This window comes from Bufo bufo, chromosome 7 (assembly GCF_905171765.1).
Source record: "Bufo bufo chromosome 7, aBufBuf1.1, whole genome shotgun sequence".
In the NCBI taxonomy this organism is placed as follows: Eukaryota; Metazoa; Chordata; class Amphibia; order Anura; family Bufonidae; genus Bufo; species Bufo bufo.
The window spans coordinates 29,910,277-29,933,172 of NC_053395.1; the positions used below are offsets into that span (position 1 = coordinate 29,910,277).

The 22,896-nt window shown below is 46.9% G+C and overlaps 1 protein-coding gene across 1 annotated transcript; it reads right to left on the reverse strand.

Annotated features, from left to right (window-relative positions):
- Positions 1-1,083: 1,083 nt before the first annotated feature.
- Positions 1,084-22,250, reverse strand: LOC121008228 (major facilitator superfamily domain-containing protein 1-like). The gene is made up of 13 exons (XM_040440653.1): positions 22,099-22,250; positions 19,536-19,636; positions 17,400-17,524; positions 16,227-16,282; positions 14,382-14,525; positions 14,126-14,284; positions 11,169-11,284; positions 7,708-7,808; positions 7,115-7,226; positions 6,896-7,033; positions 3,826-3,965; positions 3,041-3,152; positions 1,084-2,452 (listed from the first exon to the last, which is right to left on the reverse strand). The coding sequence occupies exons 1-13, from the start codon at positions 22,118-22,120 to the stop codon at positions 2,333-2,335; spliced, it is 1,446 nt and encodes a 481-aa protein (XP_040296587.1). The 5' UTR covers positions 22,121-22,250; the 3' UTR covers positions 1,084-2,332.
- Between the last annotated feature and the right edge of the window lie 646 nt (positions 22,251-22,896).

Here is a 22,896-nt window from a genome sequence, read left to right on the forward strand (position 1 = left end):
CGTTTAAAAAACAAAAGGTACTCCGTGTGCGTTTCGGGAAAGAAAAAATAGAACGTGTCCTATTATTTGGCCGCATTACGGACAAGGATAGTGCTGTTCTAGTAGGGGCCGGCAAAAAACGGAATGCACACGGACGTCATCCGTATTTTTTGCGGATCGCAAAATACATACGGTCGTGTGCATGAGGCCTTGGATCCTGCGCTTGTCTTGTAATTTCGGTTTTCCTATATTCTGAATGTACAGGTCCTGCTGAGTCGGCTGCGGCAGGCGTCATCTCTTGCATTTATCAGATGGATGCCATTTATACTGTTGTAATTCACCTCTTAATAAACAGTGTATTTTGTTAATGACTTTGGCGTCTGTGTCTTCTCCCCCCCCCCCCCCCCCCCCCCCAAATAACAGCACTCCTCATACACCATGATGTTTTAAAAACTTTATTTATAAAAATCAAAATGTCATTAGTTTGTCATTTCCCTTGTTCTGTAGCTGAAAGTCACTTAGTAAAATGCCATTTTTTTAAATTTATTTTTCTCTCTCAAAATTCGGGTAAATGTGTCAGTAAGGGGGCATTTACACCACTGTATGTATTTTGCGATCCGCAAAATGGGGCTCACATCCCTGTGACGTCTGTGTTGCATCCGCTTTTTTTTTTTCTTCCTTTTTGTAGGCCCTCTGATTTTAATGGATCTGTGGGCCACAGTTGAGGCCAAGAATAGGACATGTCCTATCTTTTGCGGAACGGACAAAATACGTAATAAGTAAGTCACGTGAATGCCCCCTAAGGCCTCTTACACATGAGCGTGATAGATTAGGTCCGGGTGCGTTCAGGAAAACACACCATTTCGCAAGCAAGTTTTGTCTGTGATTGCGTTCTGATGCAAAAAACGGAAGGTTTACAAACAACATCTCTTAGCAACCATCAGTGAAAAACACATCTCATCCACACTTTCTTGCAGATGCGATGCGTTTTTCACGCAGCCCCATTCACTTCTATGGGGTCTAGGGCTGCGTGAAAAAACACTAAATATAGAACATGCTGCGTTCTTCGCGCAACGCAGAACTGATGCGTGAAAAAACCGCTCATGTACACAGACCCATTGAAATGAATGGGTCAGGATTCAGTGCGGGTGCTATGCGTTCACATCACGCATTGCACCCGTGCGGAAAACTCGCTTGTGTGAAAGGGGCCTACCACCTTCTCTGTCAGTGTCTGCACCCTTAGGCCGGGACAGGCTCCTCGACCCCACTGAACTGTGGAAAGCATTTAAGACAATTATACGTAAAGCTGCGTTCACATCTCAGGTGAACATTCCGGCGGCGGACAGCCTACTGGAGTTCACCGGCATTGGCGGATTCCCTTGTTCGCCGCCAGCTGCCTATTGACTGTAATGAGATCCGGCTGGACAAATACCACTGCATGCAGCGATTTCTGTTTGGCCGGCGTCTACGCTGGATCATCTGACAGATGTGAATGCATCAGATCACCTCTATGTATACTGTTGGGACCTCCTTCCGTTAAACAAGAATGGGGGTCCCATGTCCCCTGTTTGAATGGAGCTGCGGTCAAGTGTGCGAACACCACTCATTTCAAACACGAGGCATGGGACCCCAAGCAATTGGATGCTTATCAACACGCATTCGTGTGGGGCTTGCCGAGTTCGTAACAGACACACACTAGAGCAAACGGGCTTGTGGCATTTACGGACATGCACCAGCAGCGTTGTCACACGGCGATCATCAGCCGTCTTCCCCTGCGTCAGTGTTGGAGTGCAGCTTCTCCGGTAACACATTCCCTTTGGTTTTGCACAGATGGTAGAAGGAGAGAGAGAGATTACCATCTAGTGGTAGAACTGTGGTACTGCATGCATAATACTTTGGCCCAATAGAGTTCTGATTTTTGCTTTTCCTAATTCCTTCTTGAGCCGGAGGCAACAAATGGTTCAGTTCCAGTTCTCTATGGAAATCTTAATTTGTGATCCTGTTTTATCAAGCTGACAGTTTTCCACAAAGGAACCATTATTAGACCAGTATGTATAGATCATATATTGCACCATCGTCTGTTCTAGCCCTCGGAATTGAAGTTATAAATGCCTTGTATAACCCAAGATGACATTCATGAAAACTAGTGAGAACCTGATTCCCAGCAGCAAATCCAGGGGTTTTTACCTACTAAAGCACCCAAATAGATTGGGATCAGTTATGGGATACAGCCCTAGATTAGTAATTAGACGTTATCCATTGCTTCCTTATGTCCATGATGCTGTTATAACATCACTAGTGCGTTGTAGAGGTACATAATGGATACCTAGAAGCAATAGTCAACAGGTCTTTGCTAGTTGATGGACCTCTGATCATCCTCCTCCTCATTAAGGATAGGGGTTCGGTCAGACTCGTCCCGGGACTCTCGCTCGGCATGAGGTTGTCTCTTGGTCATTTTGTTTAATGTCCCTCCCTGGAGAAAAAAAAAAGAAAATCGATTAGAAAATCCTTTTCCTTTAGGAGCTGTTCTGGTGGCCCCGGACACGGCTTACTTCTCATGCACATATGGAGACATTTATTAAGGCCAGCATGTTGCACACCAGTTTTAATCTAGGTTTGCGCTGGTGTTGGATGCGCCACAATTATTAAGATGCACATCTGTGCGGCAACACGGAAATCTACACCAGCAAAGGGAGCTGGTTTAGATTTCCGGTATAATCTACGCCAGCTTCCTCCCACACACACACACTTTATGGAAAAGTAGCAAGTGGAGCTCTAAACCCCTAAAGTGGTTGTTTTTTTCCCCAAACTTTTCAACTTTTTGATGCCAGATTTCTGACCTATAGGAGATATTAAATGCCTCCGTGAGGTACTATATGCTCCCTTAGAAGCAGTACGCCATTCCCCCCCCTCCCCTCAAAGACTACATGTGAAAGTTCTCTAACTAAAGTCCGAGACACAATACGGGCACCACACTGGGTAATTTGGGGTCGGTGTAATGCAGATCCCAAATACAGCCTTGTGTACAAAATGTCACATTGGCCCGATTCTGCCCAATTACCTGTTTCTTGTCCACTATATTTAAGGTCACGGAAGTGACTATACAGGCGATGGTATTTGCCAGCATGAAAATCATCATTTGTTGCCATCGCCATAGCGGGATCTTTGCTTCACTGCAAAGAAACAAAGTAAAAATAATAAAAGAACATTAGGGTGCAGCAATTTACAAGGATAGGACATTTCTACAGAAGGGGCAAAAATGGCAGCATGACCACAGCTGGTATCTGTTTTGCGGACCGCAAAATACTTGCTGTCCTGTGCATGATGCCTAAGGTTCTCAGTGGTCGGGGGTCACTCTGTTCAGTGCATTTGGTTTACTCCTGTGTCATTGCTACATCCTCTGAAATCTTAGATCGGCAACATACGGCACTCCAGCTGTTCTGAAACTACAACTCCCAGCATGTTCCATTCGCTTGAATGGGAGTTCCGAGAAGACCCAAGCAAGTGTGCATGCTGGGAGTCATGGTTTCACCACAGCTGGGGTGCTGGAGGTTGCCGATCACAGTCTTAGGGCTCGTGTTGCATCCGTTTTTTGCGGATCCATTGTAACAACCTATCCTTGTCCGCAAAACAGACAAGAATAGGGAATGTTCTATCTTTTTTGCAGGGCTACAAAATGGACATACGGATGCGGACAGCACATGGTGTACTGTCCGCATTTTTTGCATTCTATAAGTAAAAAAAACGGAACGGAAACTAAATACATTTGTGTGCATGAGCCTTTGGAGTGGGAGGCTCTGGGCGATGTTCCTGGAGGTGTATTCAAAAACGTATTCTCTCACATACCTGGATTTGGTACCAAGAATTCTGCCAACGATGAGGTTGGAAAGCCCGATGCCAATCATCTGCACTGAGGTGGCGAGACCCATAGCTGTTCCCAGAGTAGCTTGCGGGACTACAAGAGGGATTGATGGCCACATGCTTGCCTATAGAGGAAAAGGGGATGAGTAGAAGACGAGATACTAGCTACTTCCTCTGGTCACTGACGCAGTTTAAGGCCTCATGCACACGACCGTTGTTTGGGTCCGCGTCCGAGCTGCCGTTTCAATGGGGCCGCAAAAGATGCGGACAGCACTCCGTGTGCTGTCCGCATCCGTGGCTCCGTTCCGCGGCCCTGCTAAAAAATATAACGTGCTATTCTTGTCCGTGCTTTGCGGACAAGAATAGGCATTTATATTGCCGGCGCTCGTTCCGCAAATTGCAAAAAACGGCATGGTCGTGTGCATGAGGCCTGTCCCCACTCCTGACATGGCTTTTAGAAATTACGTGCATCCCTATGTATTAACAATCCTGGAGCATCTATTGTTATCACCATGTTGTGCCATTCCTTTATTATTCCTGCTAGAAAGTTATGAATGAACTGCTAGCAATTTGAACTGAAAGTCCAGCTGAGGGTGTGTCCCTGCACAGTCTGACACTATCCAATCACTGCTGCCAGTGTCAGACTGTGCAGGGACATACCCCCAACTGGTAACGCCCATCTGGACCATCATTACAAAACTGCTAGTAATTAATTCCTTGGCACAAGAGTCATAAGAACAGATGCTCCAGAATTATCACATGGGGGATGCAAGTAGTTAATAAAACAGACAGGTCAGGAGTGGGGACGGCTCTTCTTTAACTCCTTAAGGACTCAGCCCTATTTCACCTTAAGGCAGGCAGGCTCAACCTGCGGCCCTCCAGCTGTTGCAAAACTACAACTCCCAGCATGCCTGAACAGCCCACAGCTATCAGCCTACAGCAGGGAGTTGTAGTTTTACAACAGCTGGAGGGCCGCAGGTTGAGCATGCCTGCCTTAAGGACTTGGCCATTTTTTGCAAATCTGACCAGTGTCACTTTAAGTGGTGATAACTTTAAAACACTGACTTATCCAGGCCATTCTGAGATAGTTTTTTCGTCACATATTATACTTCATGACACTGGTAAAATGGAGTCAAAAAAATTCATTTTTATTTATAAAAAAATACCAAATTTACCAAAAATTTGTAAAAAATTGCAAATTTCCAAGTTTCAATTTCTCTACTTCTATAATACATAGTAATACCTCCAAAAATAGTTATTACTTTACATTCCCCATATGTCTACTTCATGTTTGGATCATTTTGGGAATGATATTTTTTGGAGGTTACAAGGCTTAGAAGTTTAGAAGCAAATCTCAAAAACCCAAATTTTCAGTCACTTTGCGAGGCTTACATAATAGAAACCACCAAAAAATTACCCCATTCTATAAACTACACCCCTCAAGGTATTCAAAACTGATTTTACAAACATCGTTAACCCTTTAGGTGTTCCACAAGAATTAATGGAAAATAGAGATACAATTCCAAAATTTCACTTTTTTGGCAGATTTTCCATTTTAATAATTTTTTTCCAGTTACAAAGCAAGGGTTAACAGCCAAACCAAACTCAATATTTATGGCCCTGATTCTGTAGTTTACAGAAACACCCCATATGTGGTCGTAAACTGCTGTACGGGCACACGGCAGGGCGCAGAAGGAAAGGAATGCCATACGGTTTTTGGAAGGCAGATTTTGCTGGACTGTTTTTTTTGACACCTTGTCCCATTTGAAGCCCCCCTGATGCACCCCTAGAGTAGAAACTCCAAAAAAGTGTCCCCAATTTAGAAACTACAGGATAGGGTGGCAGTTTTGTTGGTACTAGTTTAGGGTACATATGATTTTTGGTTGCTCTATATTACACTTTTTGTAAGGCAAGATAACAAGAAATAGGTGTTTTGGCACCGTTTTTATTTTTTGTCATTTACAACATTCATCTGACAGGTTAGATCATGTGTATTTTTATAGACCAGGTTGTCACGGATGCGGCGATACCTAATATGTATACTTTTTTTTTATTTATGTAAGTTTTACAAAATAATATTTTTGAAACAAAAAATAAATAAATCATGTTTTAGTGTCTCCATAATCTGAGAGCCATAGTTTTTTCAGTTTTTGGGCGTTTACCTTGGGTAGGGTCTCAATTTTTGCGGGATAAGATGACGGTTTGATTGGCACTATTTTGGGGTGCATATGACTTTTTGATCGCTTGCTATTACACTTTTTGAGATGTAAGGTGACAAAAAATTGTTTATTTAGCACAGTTTTTATTGTTTACGGTGTTCATCTGAGGGGTTAGGTCATGGGATATTTTTATAGAGCCGGTCGATACGAACGCGGCGATACCCAATATGTATACTTTTTTTTTTTCCCCTATTTTTTTACTTTATTTGGCGAAAATGAAGTTTTTGTTTATTTTTACTTGAAACTTAATTTTTTTTTTGGGGGAAAACTTTATTTTTTTCACTTTATTTTTTGTCCCACTTTGGGACTTGAACTTTTGGGGGTATATTCCTTTACAATGCATTCCAATACTTCTGTATTGGAAAGCATTGGCTGTATGAGTAATACTGTGTGTATTACTCATACAGCTTCCGGCCTGTGAGATCCAGGGGGCTGGGTCTCACAGGCTCTTCACGGAAGGCAGCGCGATGCCTTCCTTCAACATCGCGCTGCCTTCCATGCCATCGGATCCCCCTTACAGCCGCATGGGGACCCGATGGCACCACCGCAGGTCTGAATTGACCTGTGGTTTGCGGCGATCGCCGATACGGGGGGGGGGGTCGATTTTTAGCGGGCATCCTGTCACAATTAACCCCCGCCGCGCTGCAATGTCTGTTTAAAGTTAAGATGTACCGGTACGCCCTAAGGGGTTAAACTGAACTTTAATCTCCCCAGCCCGCAATGGGTGATAACACAAAGCAATAGATTGTCTGCTCGTCGGTTGCGTAGATGAACCATCTCTAGGTTTAGCGTCCCTTTAAGAGAAAAAAAATGAAAAAAAAAAAATTATACTTTACCGCAGCAAAGGAATATGTGACTCCAAGCCATAAGGTGGACACTAATGGTGGGACAAAGGTAAAGGCCAACAGGGCAAACACTGGCAACGTCAGCACAGCGCAGAGGAAAGCCAGGACGCCCCTCATCCCTACGTAGTCCTAGGACAGTCAAAATAAGGAGAGATTAGGTCCTACAGACGTATAAGGGGGATCTCCAAATGACAAAAGGTGAAAACTTACAATTAATATTCCTACAGCCGCAGACAGCACCAGGGAACTGTCATACACCGCCCCTGCGATATAGGCCGCCGTCTGCTGGTCATAGCCGTCATACTTGTCCTGGATGAATTTACTGGTAACGAGAAGATGAACCGTAATCAGATGTATGCAAGATCTGCATCCTGTTAGGGGTGTGTCCCTGCACAGCGACACTGATTGGATAGTGTTAGACTGCGCAGGGACACACCCCCAACTGGTAACCCCCAGCTGGACCTTTATTGCAGACTGCTGGCAATTCATTTATAAACTTCTAAAAGGAATAATTGAGGAATGGCACACCTCCCTAGGGGCCATAAGTGGTCCAACAAAAGGTTTATGCAATATCGGGTTAGGAGTACAACAGGTAAAGAGAACTTATTACTTAGGGGACTGAACAAGCCTAACGAGTGAAGAGATACTGACAGGGCCCTTTCGTTGCTCCTGACTGGCACTGAGACACAATACAGGCCTCGCATCAGCAATAGGAGGGTGATTTACTAGATGTAAGTTCCCCCGCCATCCTTACAAGGGTGTCCTTGACGTACCCCATATGTGGTCTGTCCTACATTACTTACCTGGCATCAGCCACGAAAGGAAATACTCCATTGTAGAAGAACATGATTGTCAGAACTAAGAGCCAGTAACGTAACGTTAATTGGCGAATATCCTGGATGCGCTAGAAAAAAAAATAAAAAATATTTATATATATATATATATAATGATTATTAAAAGGGAATGAATAGAAATGGGACGGCTCACTCACTAAATACAAGGATTGGTGCCAATGTCCAAAATAGAATCACCCCTTCAAAACAGTACAATTTAAATAGTATTGGACCGGCACTCAAACATATGGGTTCACGCAGAGAACCAGTACAGTATGGTAAAATAGTGCAATTTAATAAAACATAAAATACATAAAAGCATAGATACACATAATAGTGGGATGGAGGAGGTAATAGGTAAATTGACTCATATAAAGTCCGTAAGATCGCTTCAATTATCGCGAGATGAGCTGTTTCTTTTTCTTTCGTATAATACTAGGGGTGCACCGAAATGAAAATTCTGGTCCGAAACCGAAAATTCAGGATGCCCTTGACCGAAAACCGAAACTGCCTTTTTGCCCAAATACTTTTAAAATACTTTTTTTTTAATGATTTTATTAATAATTCTTTTTCATGAATGAAATTCATCTGTGGGTGGCGCTGTTATGGAGAGGGGGATCTGTGGGTGGCGCTGTTATGGAGAGGGGGATCTGTGGGTGGCGCTGTTATGGAGAGGGGGATCTGTGGGTGGCGCTGTTATGGAGAGGGGGATCTGTGGGTGGCGCTGTTATGGAGAGGGGGATCTGTGGGTGGCTCTGTTATGGAGAGGGGGATCTGTGGGTGGCTCTGTTATGGAGAGGGGGATCTGTGGGTGGCGCTGTTATGGAGAGGGGGATCTGTGGGTGGCGCTGTTATGGAGAGGGGGATCTGTGGGTGGCGCTGTTATGGAGAGGGGGATCTGTGGGTGGCGCTGTTATGGAGAGGGGGATCTGTGGGTGGCGCTGTTATGGAGAGGGGGATCTGTGGGTGGCGCTGTTATGGAGAGGGGGATCTGTGGGTGGCGCTGTTATGAAGAGGGGGATCTGTGGGTGGCGCTGTTATGGAGAGGGGGATCTGTGGGTGGCGCTGTTATGGAGAGGGGGATCTGTGGGTGGCGCTGTTATGGAGAGGGGGATCTGTGGGTGGCGCTGTTATGGAGAGGGGGATCTGTGGGTGGCGCTGGTATGGAGAGGGGGATCTGTGGGTGGCGCTGTTATGGAGAGGGGGATCTGTGGGTGGCGCTGTTATGGAGAGGGGGATCTGTGGGTGGCGCTGTTATGGAGAGGGGGATCTGTGGGTGGCGCTGTTATGGAGAGGGGGATCTGTGCACTGTTATGGAAAGGGGATATGTGCACTGTTATGGGCATAACAGTGCACAGATCCCTTTCCCCATAACAGTGCACAGATCCCTTTCCCCATAACAGTGCACAGATCCCTTTCCCCATAACAGTGCACAGATCCCTTTCCCCATAACAGTGCACAGATCCCCCCTCCCCATAGCAGTGCCATAGACCGATCCCCCTACCCATAACAGCCCCGGCCCTGCTGCTCACAGCATCACTCACTGCATCTTTATTTTACCTTACAATCGTGACGCTCCAGTAACAACTCTGCAGGCAGAGCGGAGGGCGGCGTAACGTCACTTACTCACGTGACGCACCTGCTCCGCCCACTTTATGAATGAAGGAGGCGGAGCAGGCGCGTCACGTGAGTAAGTGACGTTACGCCGCCCTCCGCTCTGCCTGCAGAGTTGTTAGTTACTGGAGCCTCACGATTGTAAGGTAAAATAAAGATGCAGTGACAAAGTAAACCGCCCGCCCGCAGATGGTGGGTGACAAATCCCACACCCCATATTTTCGGCAGATATTGTTACATATCGGCCGAAAATATGGGGTGTGGGATTTGTCACCCACCATCTGCGGGTTATATGGTTATAAGGGAAAATAATAGCATTCTGAATACAGAATGCATAGTACAATAGGGCTGGAGGGGTTAAATATTTTTTTTTTTAAATAATAATAATTAAACTCACCTTAATCCACTTGCTCGCGCAGCCGGCATCTCTTCTATCTCCTTCTTTGCTGATTTGCAGAAAAAGGACCTGTGGTGACGTCACTCCAGTCATCACATGATCTTTTACCATGGTGATGGATCATGTGATGACCGGAGTGACGTCACCACAGGTCCTTTTTCTGCAAATCAGCAAAGAAGGAGATAGAAGAGATGCCGGGCTGCGCGATCAAGTGGATTAAGGTGAGTTTAATTATTTATAAATTTTTTAAACCCCTCCAGCTTTATTTTACTATGCATTCTGTATTCGGAATGCTATTATTTTCCCTTATAACCATGTTATAAGGGAAAATAATACAATCTACAGAACACCGATCCCAAGCCCGAACTTCTGTGAAGAAGTTCGGGTTTGGGTACCAAACATGCGCGATTTTTCCGCAACGCACATTTTCCCGCAACGCCCCGTGTGAAAGAGGCCTTAGAATTAAAACCACGGAGACATCTAAAAGATTAAAACGAGGACAACCTCTGACTAGATCCCCTTTTAAGGAATTCAACATTATTGCAGCAAGTCCCTAACTTGGGACCACCATCTACTAGTCAGAGCAGAGAGCTAATGCAAAGAATAACCGTCATGTTCGCCCATTAGGCCTCTTTCACACGACCGTATGGCTTTTTCAGTATTTTGCGGTCCGTTTTTCACGGATCAGTTGTTCCGTATGGCATATACAGTAATTACATAGAAAAAATTGGACTGGGCATAACATTTTCAATAGATGGTTCCGCAAAAACGGAACAGATACAGAAGATATACTGATGCATTTCCGTATGCGTTCCGTTTTTTTGTTTTTTTTTGCAGACCCATTGACTTGAATGGAGCCACGGGACGTGATTTATGGGCAATAATAGGACATGTTCTATGTTTCAACGAAACGGAAATACGGAAACGGAATGCATACGAAGTACATTCCGTTTTTTTTTGCTGAACCATTGAAATGAATAGTATACGGCCCATAAACGGAAAAAAAAACGGTCGTGTGGAAGAGGCCTTAACGTCAATGGGCGCTGTGTGAAGCCTCATGCACACGTCCGTGAAACACGGACCGTGTGATACCGGCCTTGATTTCTTCTGAGTGCAGGAGCGCATGGAGTCATTGGTTGCTATGACGCCGTGCGCTTCCTGCTGCCGCAATACAGTAATACACTGGTATGATCTATACTGCGGCGGCAGCAGGAAGCGCACGGCGTCATGGCAACCAATGACGCCGTGCGCTCCTGCACTCAGAAAAAATCCAGGCCGGTATCACACGGTCTGTGTTTCACGGACGTGTGCATGAGGCCTAATACTACCGCCCACTCTCTCCGCAGCATTACTGATAGTTTCCTCCGATGATTACAACCCAGCGCCTCCTGTAATCAGAAGACAGTAATCCATCACTTGCCACTTTCTTGGACGCTTCTTGAATTGTTCCATCCAGGCCCAACTGCTTCATTCCCAGTTTATCCAGTATACTGACGGTCACGGCGGACAACAAGCCCAGGACACACAGTATGGTCCCTACAAGAAAACATGAGATGCACCAAAAGTACATTACATACCGCTGCCACCAATGCATCCTTTGTCACCAGCGTTCGCGCCGCAGGTTACAGGTCTGATGATACATACAACACTTCCTTTAAATTTAAAGGGGTATTCAATATAGATGGTCTATCCTCCGGACTGGTGGGGGTGTGACATCCAGACCCCTGGTGATCAGCTGTTTGAAAGGGTCGCAGTGTTGGCCTCCTCACAGCGTACCAAGCACAGCGCCATACGTGGTACAGTGGCCGTGCTTGGTAATGCAGCCCATGTCCATTCACTTGAGTGGCACATAGGTCACTGAACAGTGAATGTGATGTCACTGGCCTAGGGATTCAAGGAGTCGGAGCCCCCAGCGATCAGATGCTGAAGATAGGCCATCAATATTGATCCCCTGGAAAACCCCTTTAAGAAAAAGGGATTCCAATGTAAAGTTGTCACTTATCTAAGAAAGAGGTGACATACTAGAGGTCAGAATGTTGCAACCCAAGCTCTGATATATAGCGCCCCCATCTGTAATGTCACAAAACTGCACTCACATATTGCTAAGGGTGAACTGTGACCGATTCCAGATAATGATTTGGCGGGGGAGGGGGTGTATGATCTCTATTTGGCAGAGTTACTCCCATCTTATGGCCCAACGTGAAGAAGATCACTTTCTGATCAGAACACATCTCACTGCTGGGACCCCCACCGATCCCGGGAACGATCGGGCCCCTCCTATGTGTTTTCCTGGACAGCGACAACTGCTGTGCAGGAAAAAAAAAACCTTAAAGGGGTTATATCATCTTAGACAATGGGGGCATATCGCTAGGATATACCCCCATTGTCTGATTGGGACCCGCACCTACAAGGAGAACGGAGCGGAGAAAGTTAAGGAGGGAGCACCGTGCATGCGCAGCCGCCCTCCATTTGTTTCTATGGAGCCGCCGAAAATAGCATTTCCGTCGGCCCCATAGAAATGAAAGGGAGTGGTGGCCGCGCATGCTCGGTGCGCTCCCAATTACTTCAATGTGAGAGGCGGGGAGCTGCGCCTGGTGGTGAACAGACGGAACCCGGGAAATCCGGGGTCCTCCAGCCACAACTCTCCCCGGCTCCGTTCTACTTGTAGGTGCGGGTCCCAGGAGGTGGGACCCGCACCTATCAGACAATGGGGGCATATCCTAGCGATATGCCCCCACTGTCTAAGATGGGATAACCCCTTTAAGGCCCCTTTCACACAAGTGAGTTTTCCGCGCGGGTGCGATGCGTGACGTGAACGCAAAGCTCCCACACTGAATCCTGACCCATTCATTTTAATTTTTTTTTTCACGCATCAGTTCTGCGTTGCGTGAAAAACGCAGCGTGTTCTAAATTCTGCGTTTTTCACGCAGCCCCGGTCCCATAGAAGTGAATGGGGCTTCAGTGAAAAACGCATTGCATCCGGAAGCAAGTGCGGATGTGATGTGTTTTTCACTGATGGTTGCTAGGAGATGTTGTTTGTAAACCTTCAGTTTTTTATCACGCGTGTGAAAAACGCATCAAAACTCATTGCAAAAAAAACAAACAACTGAATGGAATCGCAGACAAAGCTGACTGAACTTGCTTGCAAAATGGTGCGAGTTTCACTGAACGCATCCGGAGCCGATCCGTCACGCTCGTGTGAAAGGGGCCTAAAGGTGAACCATCATTTTATTGATGCCATTTGTACATGTGAGTGATATGCCACTGCTTTCTAAGACGGAAGAATCCCGCATTTTTAATACTGGTACAGGAGGAGCTGGGGACTAGCACTGTGCGAAGACCGTTAGGGTCCATTCACACGTCCGTTGTTTCTTTCCTGATCTGTTCCGTTTTTTGCGGAACAGATCTGGACCAGATCTGTACCCATTCATTTTCAATGGCTCCTGAAAAAAATCGGACAGCTCAATGTCAGATTTTTTTTCAGGACCCATTGAAAATTAATGGGTCCAGATCTGTTCCGCAAAAAACGGAACAGATCAGGAAAGAAACAACGGACGTGTGAATGGACCCTTAAAGGGGTTGTCCAGATTTAGAAAAACATGGCTGCCTTCTTCAAGAAACAGTGCCGCGCCTGTCCGTGGATGTGTCTGGTATTGCAGTTTAGCTCCACTGGAATGAAGGCTGAGCTGCAATACCACATACAACCTGTAGACAAGTGTGGTGCTGTGTGTGGAAGAAAGCAGCTATGTTTTTTCCAACTGTGGAAAGCCCCTTTAAGTTGATCAGCATGTCACATCTGACAGTCTTTCAACCTGGCAGCAAGTGTTCAATTCCCCTGCGGCGCCACCACAGGAGAAAGGAAGCGTTACACAGATGCCTACTGAAATCAATGGGCTGTCCGTGTAACGCGTGGACATGCTGGGTCCTCCAAGGTGGAACGCTCTTGGCTGAGCAGAATTTACCAATAGGGTATTTAAAAATGGGTTTTTAATAATATAGGCGGAGGACCTCTTTAATCCATCAATAGTCATCCAAACTCCCTTGTCTAGTTAACCCTTAGGGCTCATTCAGACGGCTGTATGCTGTCCGCTAAAATGCAGATCCGTTTTTGTGCGGATTAGATGCTGCCCTATTCACTTCTGTGGGGACCTTTTCTTCCATTCCACGGCTAAGCGAAACACATAAAACATGTCCTATACTTGTCAGTGAAAATCAGGACGTGGTCCCATTGAAGTCTACGGGTCAGCAAAAAAAAAAAAACGAAAGCAATCCGTTTTTTTGCGGACATGCTGAACTGTCTGCAAAAAAACGGATCCGCATTTTTGCGGACAGCATACGGCCGTCTGAGTGAGCCCTTCCTCTGACAGGGTTTCTCACCTCCCCAAAGAGTCCACTGGATTCCAAACTGATCTTCGAACCGCCTGGTGAGGAAGAAATTGAGGACGCTGCCCAACCTGGAGAAGGACAGGGTCAGCCCGAACGCCAGAGCCAGTTCTTTCCCTTTAAACCAAAAGGCCGTGATCCGATTCTGTACAACTGGAGGAAAGAAAGGGTCGAGGGTAAGAAAATACAGGACGCACAGTGGGAGATTTATCAAAACCAGCGCAAGAGAAGAAACGGGAGGACGTCTTACTCGTCAGCGATCCGTTCCCCGAGCCGAACAGCAGGCGTCCTGTTAACATCAGCGGCAGCAGGTAGGGGGTTCCTTTAAAATGTGATCCCAAGGCGAATATGGAGGAGCCCACAACGGTCAAGGAGGAAAACAGGAACAGGCCGACTGCAAGAAACCCCAGGTTACTTATTTACAGAATGATGAGGACCCCCAACCACTCCACGAGTACAGGGTGTGCAGACTTTTGCAATCAAATTTAATTTTAATGCCATAAGGCACATGACTAAATAATAAAGCAACTTTACAAATGGCTCCGCACAGGAGCGCAATACACAAAAGTAGACCGTGTTTGGAGCCCTGATTTAGGGATCATGTGCACTGCTGTGTTTTGCGGTCCGCAAATCGCGGATCCACCAAACACAGATCCCTGCCGAGCGCATGCCACCTTTTTTTTTTAACTTCTGTCAAAACGCCCTATCCTTGTCCACTAAACGGACAAGAATATGGCATCTTCTATTTTTTTTGTGGGGCCGCAGAACAGACTTGCGTGTGCTATCTGCTTCTTTTGTGGCCCCAAAAAATGCAGATAAGATGGGGACTGAAACTACAAAAGTCTTGAATAAAAAAATAAAACCCTACCTTTTATGTATGCAGCTCCTATGCAGACCGATGCATATCCACGTATTCTTTTGCAGCCAAATGCTCCAATGCAGCCCAAAAAAACAACTTTCCAAAGAGTCCTGATTAAAAAAATTCCAATCGTTTTGTGTACACAGTCCCTTTGCACATTTAGGTGTCTCCATGGTGACACACTGTATGATCAGACTACATAGGGTTTGTTTGTACTCTGTATATCTCAAACATTAGGACTTTTTTTTTTTTTTAAAGGGCATCTGTCAGCAGTTTTGTACCTATGACACTGGTTGACCTGTTACATGTGCACTTGGCAGCTGAAGGCATCTGTGTTGGTCCCATGTTCATATGTGTCCGCATCGCTGAGAAAAATGATGTTTTAATATATGCAAATGAGCCTTTAGGAGCAACAGGGGCGTTACCATTACACCTAGAGGCTCTGCTCTCTCTGCACTTCATCACACCTGGCCCTATCACTCAAAGTGCAGAGGGTGCGGCAGTTGCACAAAGCTGAGACTCAAGGAGCAACGGCAACGCCCCCGTTGCTCCTAGAGGCTCATTTGCATATAACAAAACATCATTTTTCTCAGCAATGCGGGCACATATGAACATGGGACCAACACAGATGTCATCAGCTGCCAAGCGCACATGAAACTGGCTGACCTGTTACATAGGTACAAAACTGCTGACAGATGCTCTTTTAATGAAGATTCTTCGTAAAGTTTTATCAATTTTATTTTAACTGCATTGGAGCTGCAAAAGTATACATACCGTTAAAGGGTTGTTCTGGGATTTTGATATGGATGGCCTATCCCGTTGAAGCGAATGACAGCAGCTCTGCAGTTACCAGCTCCATCCACTACACAAAGGAAAGGGCTGTAGAGTTCTACAAACAAACAGCTGATCGGCAGGGGGTGCAGGGTGTCGGACCCCCTCAGATCTGATATTGATGGCCTATCCTCAGGATCAATATCTTGGACAACCCCTTTAAGGACACCAGAAAGCATGTATCAATAATGGGGTGTAGGATGGGTCTGGCAAAGTAAGAGATGCTCTATAGTAGCGCTTGCCAACCTGTGGCTCACCAGCTGTTGTGACACTACAACTCCCAGCATGCATTAGCAGTCTACGGCCAGAACCAGGAGTCGCCCTGGTGTTGCGGTGAAGTTTTTCATTCATCTACATTTGAGCACAAGCTCCTGGACTTCACTGAGCACATGACCCTTCACTCACATCTGTTCCCCAGCTTGTCGATGAGAAACCCGGCCATGATCACCACCACGGCATTCCTGCGGGAAAAAAACCAGAAGAAAAAAAAAACGCCACCAGGGCCTTAGACATGAACAGAAAAACTTTTTTTTTCTTGCAGCTATTTAGATCTCTGCAACTTATAGTGTTAATTAAACAAAAACTGTTTATGCATGCAGCTCCTATGCAGAACTATAGGTCTCCATGGCAACAGACTACAAACAGACCCTGCGTGTAGTCTGATCCTGCAGGCTTTTATTACTTCCTTCCACTAGACCTGCGGCACGTTTTCTTTTTCTCTTAGGCCAATTTCACTCTAGCGTTCTTGCTGGATCCGGCAGGGTTCAGCAAAAACGCTTCCGTTACTGATAATACAACCGTCTGCATCCGTTATGAACGGATCCGCTTGTATTATCTGTAACATAGCCAAGACGGATACGTCATGAACTCCATTGAAAGTCAATAGGCGACTGATCCGTTTTCTATTGTGTCAGAGAAAACGGATCCGTCCCCATTGACTTGCATTTGTTTTATGCTGGATGCGTGACATCACATATACATGCACACCCGCAGGCATACATGACATGCCATACTGCAGGACGTTTTCCCAGGTACGCACGCAATCACCGTGGACCCCTGGCCCTAACAAAGCACAGATCCCAGGCGGGTGAGCTACAATCTAAAACCGCAGGCTCGTCCCCGTCGCAGCCTGCTATTGGCTGCTCCCCGCGTCGTGGAGATGCAGCAGTGGGCATGTGGGGATATGGAGCAACGCGAGTGCCGGGGAGCGGGTAAGTATAATCTATATGAAGGACCCGGGCACTTGGGGGCGTTTTATAGTTTAACCCACCTATAGAGTGTTCACATATTCCGCAGCATCACTTGCTGCCCCCAATGGGGCTCACAATCTAAGGTCCCTATCAGTTATGTCTTTGGAGTGTGGAAGGAAACGGGAGAATTCGGAGGAAACCCACGCAGATCATACAAACTCTATGCAGATGTTGTCCTTGGTGGGATTCGGACCCCAGCGCTGCAAGGCACCAGTGCTAACCACTGAGCCACCAGGCTGCTTTCTGGCATTCCCTAAACCTAATTTCTGCGAACCAACCGTCCGTCTCTGGCCTCCTGGCTGACTATTCTCACGCTATTCATACTTACGTCCAGGCATAGATGGCATATAACAGGTTATACTGCTCTGGGGTCATTCCAAGCCCCGCCACGCAGCCATCGCTACTGTTACCCCGGGTGCTGTTGGGGTGACTCCCGTTTGAACATGTCAGGTTCTGTGGAGTAAAAAAAACATTACTCTTAGGCCCCTTTTACACGGGCGAGATTTCCCCGCGGGTGCAATGCGTGAGGTGAACGCATTGCTGCCGCACTGAATCCGGACCCGTTCATTTCTATGGGGCTGTGCAGATGAGCGGTGATTCTCACGCATCACTTGTGCATTGCGTGAAAAATCGCAGCATGCTCCTCTTTGTGCGTTTTTCACGTAACGCAGGCCCCATAGAAGTGAATAGGGCTGCGTGAAAATCTCAGGCGTCCGCAAGCAAGTGCGGATGCGGTGCGATTTTCACGCACGGTTGCTAGGAGACGATCGGGATGGGGACCCGATCATTATTATTTTCCCTTATAACATGGTTATAAGGGAAAATAATAGCATTCTTAATACAGAATGCATAGTACAATAGCGCTGGAGGGGTTAAAAAAAAATAAATACATTTTTTAACTCACCTTAATCCACTTGATCGCACAGCCGTCATCTCTTCTGTTTTCATCTTTGCTGTGCACAGGAATAGGACCTGTGGTGACGTCACTCCGGGCATCACATGGTCCATCACCATGGTAAAAGATCATGTGACGGACCATGTGATGAGTGCAGTGACATCACCACAGGTCCTATTCCTGTGCACAGCAAAGATGAAAACAGAAGAGATGCCGGCTGCGCGAACAAGTGGATTAAGGTGAGTTAAATTAATTTTTTTTTTTTTTAACCCCTCCAGTGCTATTGTACTATGCATTCTGTATTAAGAATGCTATTATTTTCCCTTATAACCATGTTATAAGGGAAATAATGCAGTCTACACAACACCGATCCCAAACCCAAACTTCTGTGAAGAAGTTCGGGTACCAAACATGCCGATTTTTCGCACGCATTACAATGTTTTGCACTCGCGCGGAAAAATCGTGCATTTTCCTGCGACGCACCCGCATTTTACCCGGGCTAAAAACATGACGCCCGTGTGAAAGAGGCCTTAAAAGGGTTTCTGTCATGAGAAATAACGTTATGCAGCTGACTGACATTAGCGATGTGCGAATGTCAGCAGTACATAACAGTATGTTTGTTAACTCCCTGCCTGCCGCCGTTCTCTTAAAAAACAGACTTTTAAAATTTGCTAATGAGCCTCTAGGTGCTATGAGGGCGTTGCTGCAGCACCTAGAGGCTCGGTCTACTCGCCTTTTGGCACGCCCACGTCCACTTGATTGACATCCTTCTCTGCATCGTCCTCATAATCCCGCGCCTGCACCCATCCGTTTAGTATTAAGCGCAGTGAGTAAAGGACGCTCGGCTGCTGCAAGCCAGGCCTGTGACGTAATCGGCGCAGGCGCAGTGAGGAAGCTGGCAGCAGCCGAGCGTCCTTCACTCACTGCGCCGTTCCGTTTAGTATTCGCAGGATTATGAGAAGGATGTCAATCAAGAGGACGTGCCAAAAGGCGAGTAGACCGAGCCTCTAGGTCAGGCATCCTCAAACTGCGGCCCTCCAGCTGTTGTAAAACTACAACTCCCACAATGCCCTGCTGTAGGCCGATACCTGTAGGCTGTTCGGGCATGCTGGGAGTTGTAGTTTTGCAACAGCTGAAGGGCCGCAGTTTGAGGATGCCTGCTCTAGGTGCTGCAGCAACGCCCTCATAGCACCTACAGGCTTCATTAGGATATTATAAAAGTCTGTTTTTTAGGAGAACGGCGAAGGCGCGGCGAGGAAGCTGGCAGCCTCCGAGCGTCTTTCCCTCACCGCCCCTGCGCCGAATGCTGAATGGCGCGAGATTTCATCAGAGCACAGAGCTGGCAGACAGATGCAAGCGCTGCCTGGCCCTGTCAACCAGGACTTGGAGGGAGGCAACAAAGGTGGGAGATCGGAGCCTCTTGGAGCAGGAACAAGTTATTCATGCATTTCCAGGAGGAATAATAAAGGAACGGAACAATGCAAAGTTCTAAAAAATAAATAAAAAAAAATGCTCCAGAATTGTTATTACATGGGGGAGACAGGTCCCTGTATAAAGAAGAGCACTTACCCCCTGGAACTGGTCCTGCAGCACGCTGGGAATATCAAAGCAGAAATAGGAACCGAATGTAAGCAGACAGTTGAAGAACAGAACCACGAATCGGTAAGAGGCTGTGAGAGAAAACGGGGTGAAACAGTCAGAATATACAGTACTTGGCAGATAGATAGATAGAAGCTATATTAGGTAGGATGGACAGAAATACAGATAGCTGGATAGATTACATAGATATGAGATAAAAGATAGACACATGAGATAGATGGATAGACAAACAGACCGATCGATAGATATGAGATAGATAGATGGATAGACAGACAGACCGACCAATAGATATGAGATAGATGGATAGACAAACAGACCGATCGATAGATAGATATGAGATAGATCGATAGACAGACAGACCGACCGATAGACAGACAGATATTCTTAAGGGACACCAATAATCTAAAGATGATCTCGGCTTCATGTGTGACTGATGGGAGTAGTAGTGGAAAGTAGTACAGATCAGGCCAGAATCAATTCTGAGGACTAGTCCACTCATATATAGGCATGCAGGGAACTGGTGGTCACCAGGGAAGGAAGTGACAGGTTGCTAGGCAACCATTTTGAATGAAGCATGGAAAAATAGTAGAGGGGGCCTGTTAAATCCAAGAAGCGTTTAGATTTTAGACAGGCGTCGGCTTTCCCTTCCAAAGTCCACAGCTCTCAAAACAAGCAGGATCTTATATGGGAAGATATAGGAAAGCCTAAGTAAAGTAAGAACTGCCCTTTGACTCCCAGCACACCCGCCAATCAGCTGTCTGAAGAGGCAGGAGCGCCGCGGCCAATATGACATCATGATCATCGGTGCAGCTCAGTCCAATTGAAGTGAATGGAGCTGATCTGCAGTACCAAGCACAGCCACTATACAATGGATGGCGCTGTGCTTGGTACCGTAAGTTTGGAGGAGGCTTCAGCACTCGGGGCGCTGGGAGGCAGACCACTATTGATCTGATATTGAGGACCTATCCTAAAGCATGGGCCATCAATAGTGAACTCCTGGAAAACCCCTTTAATCCAGAATCTGATAATCCAGAAAGTCTAATGATCTAGAAAATGGAGCAGAGGGAACCAACTAGGAAATCAGGTTCTGTGTATTCGGGTTAGACAATGGCTTCCACAAAGTGCGTTATTCACTTTAAGGGGGGGGGGGGGGGGGGTCACTTCAGAACAGGGGGGCGTGCACCTATCACCCCTTGTCCCACTTCTGTCTGCTGTGCTATCTAGAATAAAGGTGACAACTCCATCTGACGATGCAGAACTGAGAAGTCAGGGCGGACGCTGCGTCCTGTGACCCGGCGAGGTTACCCACAGATGCTGAGACAGCAGACAGGATGCACCGGGAGGGGGAAGGGGCGTGCCGGACTCCAGAATTACTCACTTACCTCCACAGTGAGACCCCGAGGAAGCGCTGCAGTGGCAGAACTAAAATGTCACTTACTACAGCTCAGTCACATGTGAATTAAGCTGGACATACACGTTAGGTCAGTCCATTTCAGACGGCCCGGTTGCCCATGACAACACCCCCACAGCATACACAGGGGGAGATCAGGACAAGGCAGAGGGATTTCCCCCATTCAGGACACATGCATGCTCAGCTGAACCAAGCATGCATGTGTATGGAAGAGACGAGCGTTCGGGCAGCTATCTAACGCATGTGGCTGTTTTAGGGTACGTTCACACTAGCGTTCAAGTTTTCTGGTTTTGAGTTGCGTCCTCGGGGCTCAATACCGGAAAAAAAATCCTAATGCATTCTGAATGGAGAGCAATCCGTTCAGGATGTCTTTAGTTCAGTCTCTCTTGCGGTATTTTCTCCGTCCAAAATTGCGGAACACTTGCCGGAATGCCGGCATTATTTTCCATTGAAATGCATTAATGCCAGATTCGGCACCAAGTGTCTCCGGAAAAACAGATCCGGCTTTCCGGTCTGCGCATGGGCTTTAAAAATGTGTAAAAAAATAAAATAAAAATACTGGATCCGTTTTTCCGGATGACACCAGAGAGACGGATCCGGTATTGCAATGCATTTGTGAGACAGATCCGCATCCGGATCCAGCTACAAATGCTATCCTGTTTGCGCACGGATTTCCGTCGACGGAACTGCCTGCCGGAATCCAACAACGCAAGTGTGAAAGAACCCTTAGACTTCGTTCACATCTGCAGATCCCTCACATTGCACGACGCGCACAATTGGCGCCCACCGACTAGGAGGGTCCGTCCGGTTTTGCGCACTACTTAAAGGGGCTCTTCTCTACGCTGGTCTACCTAGTGCACATCCCATGCGGACACGTACAGGCTTGTGGGGGGTACAGAGCAGAAGTATCCCTGTCCCTGCACTCCACAGGCACTCGCCCCAGGGGGACATTTTGCAAATGTGCCCCAAAATTGATATATTATTATTATATGAATCAGGTTCCCCAGATGACGTGCCTGCCTGGAGTCTCACCTGGTCACATGACCTCCCGGGCGGTCACATGACAGGGCGCTACCACACAAAGTTTGCGGCACTGAACTACCGGACGATGAGGGCACTGACCTTTCTCTGCCGGGACCGCCATGTCTTTTGCTCTGCACCCTGTAAACACACACAAAAAAAAACACAATTATAGCAAAACGAGAGCAGCCCCTCCGGGCGCACAGCTGATCCCAGCACAAAGAGCGACTCCTGCTGGGCCAGCCGCTAGCCCCGCCCCGTCCCGTCCCGCCTGCGCTTTGATGGACAGGTCGCTGACCACGCCCACTCCAGGCGTTGTTCTGCGTAAACAAAGATTGGCGGCGCTTGCTGCGCACTGGACAGCCGCACGGGGGCGCGCGAGAAGACGGTACGGCGCGACAAGGTTAGGGCCGCGAGCGAAAAGAGGGCGACATTTCAGGTCATGTCATTTCAGTGGTGTCGCTCCGGGACACGCTACGTGCTGCTCAAATCCGTCCAAGTGGCATTGAAATGCTTTTTATCGAACGTTGTGTGACTTTCTTGTCACCATTTGGGCGAGGTCGCGCGACACATAGGGCACAACAACTACACTGCAACATGTGTCGCACGACAATTTTTATAATGGCAGTCTATGGTGTCGCACTTCAACATGCGACTGTCGCAGAAAAATCCATCTCGAATTGATTTTTTGCAACTGTCACATCGCAGTCGCAGCATGTTGCATGTTGCAGTGCGACACCATAGACTGTCATTATAAAAATTGTCGCGCGACATTGGTTACTTGATATTGGCCACTTGACGCCACTAAAGGCTCATTCACACGAACGTATTTTGTGTCCGTTCCGTTTTTTTTTTTGCAGACCTTATGCGGAACCATTCATTTCAATGGGTCTGCCAAAA

Bases quoted from the DNA above. Each gene is read 5' to 3' on its own strand.
- LOC121008228 (XM_040440653.1), bottom strand. From the start codon at position 22,120: ATGGCGGTCCCGGCAGAGAAAG. The intron at 14,526-16,226 runs GTGAGTGAAGGG...GGTTTCTTGCAG, and splicing joins CGACAAGCTGGGGAACAGAT to TCGGCCTGTTCCTGTTTTCC. The intron at 3,966-6,895 runs GTAAAGTATAAT...TTTCCTCTATAG, and splicing joins TCACATATTCCTTTGCTGCG to GCAAGCATGTGGCCATCAAT.